This window comes from Sinocyclocheilus rhinocerous, unplaced genomic scaffold (assembly GCF_001515625.1).
Source record: "Sinocyclocheilus rhinocerous isolate Xijiao unplaced genomic scaffold, SAMN03320098_v1.1 scaffold2358, whole genome shotgun sequence".
NCBI classification, from domain to species: domain Eukaryota; kingdom Metazoa; phylum Chordata; class Actinopteri; order Cypriniformes; family Cyprinidae; genus Sinocyclocheilus; species Sinocyclocheilus rhinocerous.
This window is the reverse complement of record NW_015627543.1, coordinates 277,992-287,306: the sequence shown is the minus strand read 5'-3', so window position 1 is coordinate 287,306 and position 9,315 is coordinate 277,992. Positions and strand designations below refer to the sequence as shown.

At 41.9% G+C, this 9,315-nt stretch overlaps 1 protein-coding gene across 1 annotated transcript in view; it reads right to left on the bottom strand.

Moving 5' to 3' along the window:
- The window catches only part of LOC107730755 (tripartite motif-containing protein 47-like), a 27,734-nt gene that overhangs the window by 12,786 nt on the left and 5,633 nt on the right, over positions 1–9,315 (bottom strand). The window contains exons 2-3 of the mRNA XM_016541683.1: positions 6,572–7,116; positions 1,076–1,246 (exon numbers count right to left, since the gene is read on the bottom strand). Coding sequence (XP_016397169.1) covers positions 1,076–1,246; positions 6,572–7,114 — 714 coding nt within the window. The 5' untranslated portion in view covers positions 7,115–7,116. The remainder of the gene's footprint in view (positions 1–1,075; positions 1,247–6,571; positions 7,117–9,315) is intronic.

Here is a 9,315-nt window from a genome sequence, read left to right as displayed (position 1 = left end):
CGAACGCGGTTATTTTCAAAACCGCAGCTTTTTCTACGCGGTATGGCCTTTCGTCCACACGTAAACGCAGCACTAGGTCACTGAAACCGAACATTTTTGAAAACTCCTGCCAGGGTGAAGATTTTCAAAAACTCCGGTTGCAGTGTTATCATGTAGACAGCGAAACCGGAGTTTTTGGCTTGTGAGGTCAGAGCCTGTGCTGTTATCTCCGCCTACTGAAAACTTTTCAGGCTTCTGATTGGCCAACATGGTTTTACGGTTGAGATTTTATCACCACCTGTTGGCTTGGCATGCTCTTGACAGTGCTTCATAGCATGCGTTTGCGTTTTCATGTGGACGGAATTTTTTTTTAAAACGGAAGAAGGAAAAACTCCGTTTTTAAAAATACCCGTGTACATGTGGACATGGCCTAAGACAGGGGTAAAACAAGGAAACACAAGTCCACAACACTGACCGACACAAAGCAGGATTTTTGGAAAGGAAAATTTAAAGGAGAAAAAATAAGACTTCTTTAACTGCTTATGACATGAGTTTAAGTTTGGAGAACTTTAAGTGATTTTACTATACTGTGGTAATCACCAGCACATCACAGTTACTTAAAATTATTATTGTTATTACTGTTATTTTTAAATCTTAGTTACTGACAAAAAATATGTATTTGATATTCACATACCAGTTTCACTCAAATACCAGAATTGGGGAGAATCAATCAATCATGAATGATTTACTACCATTGTGTGAATAATATGCAACCATGTAATCCATTAAAAAGTAACTGTGCTCTGATTAAAAGCATTATAAACTGTAATATACTCTTATTACGAGTACTTGATTTTTGGAATCTGATTATGTAATCCAGATTACATGTAATTAGTTACCCAGCTCTGACGATAGAAATGTTAAACAACTAACAGTAATATATACAGTGATGCAAACTAGACTGAGGAGAAAGGCTTATTAAGACAGCTGTGTTTAGAGTACGCCAAATACAAGATTGCAAATGAGATCTCAGACTAATCGACCTTCCAGAAAAAGAAAAATCAGTCATAAGAGAAAAGGTGATTGGGATCCTTACCTTGGTGGTTTCACTGTAATCGGTAAGGCTTTGGGGGTCAGTAGATACAGTATATTGTTTAGGCAAGGTGAACAATATTGCTACCAACAGGAAACCCAGACCAATAATCATCCAGTTTGAAATGTGGACTGTTCGAGATGAAGTAAGGAAAAAATCGTTGGAGGCACGGGTCTGCAAAAAGAGAAACCTTCAGTTTAAAGAACATTTCTCAAAGGAAGGTTGCAAACTGTCAGTCTGTGCAAATTTTTTTTTTAAGTGGTGGTAGCTATTGCATTTTATGAATCACCAAGGACCACAGTTTCTGCTAAAAATCCTCTTTACATAACAGACCACATTTTCAGTTTTGAGTATAGAAATAATTTTATGGGACCAGACCAATGGTTATATCGTCTCCAATTGCATCCTCTGCATACTGAAACTTCAGCTGTTGTTTAGATTATATTGAAAATGTTAGTATTCTTGATTAGGAAGTGCCTGATTTATGTGTGAACATGTACCTGTTTACTTATACTGTTATGTTTTGTTATTTTTAGACTAATATTCAATACACTTTGGAAAGAAGCTCCAGTCTCCTCATTCTTTGTGTCCTGACCGACACACCAGGAGTGTATACTGCTGATAGTTAGAACCAGAGCCTAGCAGTCTTATTTCCTCTCCAACAATTGGTCCTTCGAGCCGGATACAGTGTTCATTCTGGGTACCATGGAATCTAATGAGGAGATTGTTGGGGCAACCAGACCAAAACGCCGAACACATCCACCAGTCCGACTCCAAGACTATGAAGTGCAGTATGTAGGGGGCCGAGCTGTAACTGAACATACTATCTCACCCTCCTGGGATGTACCGGCCCATGTGACACCTCTCCAGTCATCGTGGGACTTTCCTGATTACCTCTATGATGATGCTGCTCCTCGCCCAGGTCCTCGGTTGAGATCACCAAGCTTCAGTTACACAGAGCGCAGTGAAAACATACTTCAGTCATTCATGTCAGCCCAGCAGCCCAGGTACCCTGAGCCTGAGTACTATAATGATCTCCAAGCCATTCGCAGAGAGAATGCACAGCTGCTGCAGACACACCAAGCCTTTCGTGCTGACATGATGGGGTTGAAAGCAGTTAGTACTGAGTTTAAAGAACGTGTTAAAGTTGCTCAAACCCTGAGAACAGAGCTCAGTCCAAGTAAAGGCCATGACAGTCCTCCAGTGCGACCAGACCCTAAACTGCCATCCAGTCCTTCCTGCCACGTAGACTGGATAGAGCTGGTCACATCAGCTGATGATGAAGAGTGGCCGGAGCTTCCACCCTGGCCTGAGCCCGAGTTAGAACTGAGAAGGGGTATGGAGACTTTAAAGTTATCAAAACCCAGCACAGCTACCTACCAACGACAGGTACCGAGGTACTCCAAGGCCTCCAAGTTTCACCCTTCACAAGGATATCTGCCTTCTCAGTATTATTCTCAAAGTCCAGATGTACTACCTCCGCCACCAACACCTGAAGACCTCAGAAAGTTGTTATCCTCAACTGCACAGCCCTCATATCGGAAACGAAACGTTTGTTGAAGGATCCAGTGAAAGCAGAGACCTATAGAGCAGAGATGGAGAAGCTCATGCAGACAGGAGCTGTCCAGGAAGTAACTCAGGAGACAACAGACTCCTAATGGGAAACCTCGTCTTGTTTTCAACTGTTCCCACTAATATCATGGGCAAAGCCTCAACCAGTATCTGTTGCCTGGCCCTATACTTGGTGCATCATTGCTAGGTGTTCTCATCAAATTTAGGGAGCATCCAGTTGCAGTAAGTGGTGACATCAAGGCGATGTTCCATCAGGTCCGCCTCCTTTCTGAAGATCGTTCCTTACTGCGGTTCCTTTGGCGTGATCTGAAAGTGGATGAACCCCCTAAAGTCTTTGAATGGCAGGTGTTACCATTTGGTACTACATGTAGTCCATGCTGTGCCACTTATGCTCTGCAGCGCCATGTGACGGAGCATAGCATGACTAGTGAGTCCATCAGGTTCTCAGTGGACAAATGTTTTTATGTGGACAACTGCCTTCAGAGTCTGAGCACCCCTGAGGCAGCAAGGTACTTGGTCGATGGATTGAGAGAGATGCTTTCGAAAGCTGGATTTGAGATACGACAAGGGGCCAGCAATGTTCCCAGCATTCTGAGTCACTTACCAACAGAAGCGCAAGCTGAGAGTTTGGAACTTTGGTTAGCTCAAGACAAGTCGGATGTACCAGAGTCAACCTTAGGCCTAAGCTGGAACTGTCAGACTGATACCCTAGCGTACAAGCACCAGCCTGTTGTGTATGAAACTCCCACCCTCAGGAACATCTACAAGGTCCTAGCCACTCAATATGACCCTCTCGGACTTCTTTTGCCCTACACCACTCGAGCCAAGGTCATAATTAGGCAGCTATGGAATAAGCAGCGGGGATGGGATGATCCAAACTTACCACCTGAACTCTTGCAGTCATGGCGCATCTGGGAAAGTGAACTTCAGTACCTACCAAGCATCACTCTCTCTAGGACTTATGTCCCTCCTGAGGTGGAGAAGGATGGTGCCATACATGATATTTTCAGATGCTTCAGAACAGGCATATGGAGCTGTGGCATACATGAGGACCACTGACAAAAGAGGGCAAGTGTACCTGTCCTTTATGGTAGCTCGATCCCGAGTGGCCCCCAAACGTTCTCATTCCATTCCTCGATTGGAACTTTGTGGCGCTCTTGTGGCTTCTCAGTTAACTAGATTGCTTCAGAGGGAACTGACCTTGCAGATTGAAACCACGGTGTTATGGACAGACTCTTCCACTGTCCTTACCTGGCTGAACTCTGAATCCTGCCACTACAACGTTTTTGTTGGCAATAGAGTCGCCGAAATCCAGGAGCTAACAGAAAAGTGTTCCTGGCGCTATGTGGCTTCGGCGAGCAATCCTGCAGATGACCTCACTAGAGGCAAACCTCTGAATGTCCTTACAGGGACAAACAGATGGTCTCAAGGACCTCCTTTTTTACTCCAAGATTCAGCTACCTGGCCAGTGATGCCAAGAACAGACCTGACAGATGACCCCACAGAAATAAGGAAGTCTGCCTTCTGCGGAGCCACGGCAGTACCACCCCAATCCATTATCTTTGATTCTCGGAATCATGAGACCTGGCAAGAACTCCTGGATACCACTGCCAAGGAAATTGCGGTAAACTCTACCTCTGATTCCTTTCCAAATGCAGATGATTATCGTCAAGCTGAGATCCTTAATCTCAAGCGAGTACAGCAGGAGTCTTTCCCCAATGACTATCTACATTTGGAGAAAGGGAAACCAGTGTCTTCGGACAGTAACCTTCTTACCTTAGCTCCTGAACTGGACAGATGTAGTGGTTTAATCCGGGTGGGAGGTCGATTGAGGAAAGCTGAGTCTATAGAAGAATGTACCTTACACCCCATTGTATTGGACGCTCATCATCCAGTCACCCGGCTACTGATTAAGCATTATGATTGCAAGCTGCATCACCCAGGACCTGAGCGGGTCTTTGCCGAAATGCGGCGCTATTATTGGATAATCCGTGGCCGTGAAGCCATTCGTCGGCACCAGCATGGGTGTCCAGAGTGTCAGCGTTGGAGGGCACAGCCAACTATTCCTAAGATGGCAGACTTGCCTTCCGCTTGTCTCCGTCTCCTCAAACCTGCCTTTTACTCATGTGATGTAGACTGCTTTGGGCCAATACTGATTAAAATTGGGAGACGCACAGAAAAACGCTGGGGGATAATCTTCAAGTGTCTAACTACCAGAGCGGTGCACTTGGACCTCCTCAGTACCATGAATACTGATTCCTTCCTAATGGCTCTTAGGCGGTTTGTTGCACGAAGGGGAACACCAGTGGAACTGTGGTCAGACAGAGGAACCAACTTCAAAGGGGGTGAAAGAGAGCTGAGACAGGCCTTCACTGAAATGGCTCCTGACTTACAGAAACAGCTTTCTCGTCAAAGGATCCAATTTCACTTTAATCCTCCAGCAGCCCCACATTTTGGAGGAGTGTGGGAGAGAGAGGTACGATCTGTAAAGTCAGCCCTTTATACTACCGTGGGAGCTCAGTCAGTTCCAGAAGAAGTCCTGCTGACAGTCCTCCTAGAGGTGGAAGCTATTCTTAACTCGAAGCCTTTAGGGTACGTGTCTTCGGATGTTGCAGACATTGACCCAGTGACACCAAACAGTTTGCTCATGGGGCGGCCGGATGGTTCCTTGCCACAGGTAATCTACCCGGAGTCTGAATTGTTGAGTCGCAGACGCTGGAGGCATTCGCAAGTCCTGGCGGATAACTTTTGGTCCAGGTTTATCCGAAACTACCTTCCAGGTCTCCAGACACGGCAAAAGTGGCAGTCCTCTCCCCCAGACTTAACAGAGAAAATGGTTGTTATGATTGTAGATCCACAGATGCCTAGGGCCCTCTGGCCTGTTGGACATGTCATCAAGACACACCACAGTTCGGATGGGCATGTCAGATCTGCTGACGTAGATATAAAGGGGCAAGTCTACACTCGACCAGTAGCATGGTTGGTTATCCTGCCAGCTCTGCCAGATAATGAACACGGTCCTACCGACTCAACTTAAGTCGCCTTTTTGTAGAAGCAAAGTTGCATAGCACCTTTGGGGGCGGCTGTATAAAAGGCTCCTGGAGCAATGAAGTCTTTTATTGAGGGACTCCTATTTGATAGTTTGTTGAGCGCATTTCCAGGTGCATCCAGTAGGAGGCATTATTGTACAAGTTTTCTGCCTGTTGCCTCATTGTGTTATTACTGAGAGAACGGCAGCTGCGCACTTAGTTTTCCTGCCTATTATTTGGATGTTTGTTGGCGTTTGGTGTTTCAAAGTGTTAGTTCATGACCATAAAGTAAGTTTCTTCAATTTCCATATGTTGTTAAATGTGTTTGAAGTGTATTATTTAACTTTGTAGTTTACACTGGCATGTACGGACATGTAATGATATCGAAGTGATTGTTCGATAGACAAACAAGATATGCTTGTTTATCAGTCATGTTTTGATAATGTGGAAGGATTTTTTCCACGACATTCTAATTTATTGAGATGCACCTGTATGTATCAAATGGAAATAATCTGATTAAGCTACTCATCTACTGACCTCAAGTATTATAAAAGCAAGTTTCCCCCCATTTTATTCAGCACTGTCATTAAGTAGACCGAGATATTATGATTATTTATTTTAATAATTTTTCCCCACTTCCCTGTCTCCTTTACTGAGTGCTGAATCTCTTGAATCTTCTTAATTCTGTTTTGAATTATCTGCTGCACAAAACTGACAGAATTTACTTTTAGCTTTTTAGATTTTTAAAAAAGCATATTGGTGTTGGCTTTATTTTAAAATATTTTCTAAAATAGTATTTTAAATATTTTATTTTTTATTTTTTTAAGCCCTTCAACATGACCAGCATAAGAAAACTATATTTCATGGGTGTTTATAATGTTTTGATTGTATCTCTTGCCTTCTTCTCTCGACTCTCCTCCTCTATAGGAACAGTGTTGTGAGTCCTGTGGTCTCCTTCAGTGCAGGACAGACACATACTCGTCTGATCATCTCTGCAGAACAGCTCCAGAGGTCTCTCATGTTTCTGGCATATATAATCCTCCAGATTTTCCACAGCGTTGATCAGTTTGTGTTTCTTTAGACGTGGGACTCTGTGATGAGGCTCCAGGTGAGTCTCACAGTAAGAGCTTTGACACGTCAGGCAGGACTTCACGGCTTTCTGATTTCTTCCATCACAGATGTCACAGAACACCTCAGATTTGCCTTGATTGAGCTTCTTAAAGTATTGTACAACCTTTGTGAGTGTTGTGTTAATTTCAAGATCATTGCTGAGTGTTTTTTTACAGAGTGGACAGAAGCAGGTCTGTGTGTTTGTCCAGAACTTGTTCAGGCAGGTTCTGCAGAAGTTGTGTCCACATGGAGTGGTGACTGGATCAGTGAACACATCCAGACAGATGGAGCACTGGAGCTCCTCGTTTAGTTCACCACTGGAGGATGCCATGCCTGAACAGATAAATTATGACAATATATCATCTACATTTCTGGATAATTCCAGCAAGTCTACTATTTTTATGCACAGGGTAAAAGTTTTGGTTAGCATGGTCCACGTAGCCCCTGCTGGTTGATGCCGTAATTACACTATTCTATGCCCAAGAAGTATAATTCTGTCATTCACAAGTAGCCATGTTTACTGACAAAATATAGACATGGTGCTCATGAACAAAGATCCTCTAAACATCAGGGGCCTCATGTATAAAACTTTACACTTTTAGGATGAAATCTACGTACTTACGCACAAAAGCTAGATTTTGCGTACGCACAAAAGTTTTCTGATTTATGAAACCATGCATACACCAGAACCTGCGCAAAAATCCCTTTATAAATCCCAGTGAGGGGAAGATTGTGCGTACCCTGTCTCCTCCCCGAAATAACCATATGGAGCTTACAACGCCTAGTTTTACGATGCATAACCTCATTTGCATATAATTTCCATGCATACTCCCATCCACGTGACCCAATATTTAACACCGTCAAAGGCACAAGACTTTAAGGAAATATGAGTCCATTTTTGAATGCCATTTGTGCCACATTAATGTTTATTGCCAGAATCATCCAGTATGTTTTAGAATAAATATACCAAATATCCATAAAAACAAATCTGTTTAATTCTCAGATAAATATCCTATTTTAGAATATAGTTGACCTCATTCTTTTCCACTGGCCAAATAGTATTTCAAATGCAGTTTTTCTGAAAAGGTGAACATCTTTTAGCTATTTTTAGTGGAAACAGATATTGCAGTCTGATTCGGCGCGTATTTTAGTATTTTAAAAAGGAAACACGCAAATCTTACAATTTTTTCAAGCTGTATGCTTCAAATACAGTGGTATTTTTCATAATGTTGTGAAGATGCCTTGACACGCCATCAACACCTCCATGCAGCTGCGGTTGTACAGTAAGCTATTAGGCTATCATTGGACTTATTCAAACCGGACAATGGACCGTTCGACCACCGAATCCAGCAGTGTCCCCCATAATATCGAAGTAAGTGTTCATCATTGATTATTGTTCTTTATAAAAAATTTAAAAAAATCTCATAACATGAGATCTGCAGTTTAGTTTAAATATGAATTATTAAAGCACTCCTCGCTGTCATTAAAACATAGCATGCCAGAGGAAAAGTGATCAAGCGCATCCACTACAAATGTCTAAATTCATATAATTTTGGTTTAACTTCAGTTTATGTAGGCTAATTTTAGTGCTTATCTCCATTAATGAGTGTGGAATATTTAATGCAGATGTGTATATCGAAATGAAAACGGAGTTTAAAATCCTTGTTTACTTCATTACTTTTCAAACTCCAGGAAAAAGCACAGTCAAGAGCATCCGTATGGAGCGCACATATTTACGCCAAGTTTATTTTTTATAAATCCAGATACGTGCCTACGCACATGGTGAGCGTGATTTGACCAAGTACAACATGTTCCTGGATCAACATCCTTGTCATCATTCCAATCAACCAATCAGAATTGAGAGATAACTTGTCAGGAAATGTCAGTTTTAGGCTTACAATCAGGATTAGGATTGTTAATCAGCTATCATTTCCCAGTGATTTTAGGAATAAATTATGGGTAAGGTTAGGTTTAGGGTTTCTGCAGACATGAACAAGTTAAATTTAAGACTTTTTAAGACCTTTCATGAATGCATTTAACCTGCAGTTACAAATGCATAAATAATGTTTTGATATATTAAACATAAAACATTGAATACTGATATTTGAAATCATTTAAAAAATGAAAAGATACTTTAAATGTGAAATGAAAACCGCCAGTATGTGGCAGCAAGTCACTGTTAATACGTGAGTCATTGCGATTGAACCTAATCATTTAAACGGTTGATTAATTCGGGAACGAAACACCGTCATGTTGCACAGAGGCTTTGATTGGAATTATTTTTGTTGGCGAAATAGTGCAAAAACAGGCAATATGGTGTCTAAAACGTAAGTCTCTTAATAAAACTTCTAGTTTATTGAACTGTTGTAAAAAATCTATATCACATTTGTACATGGTAATTTTTGGAGAAAAAAGGCACTCTTCATGTGAAATTGATTAACTATATGAAGTGGTATAAATATACACATTCTCTGCCCCCATGTCTTGAATTTGTGATCATTCTGAATGTATTTTAATAGACTGAATCATGCA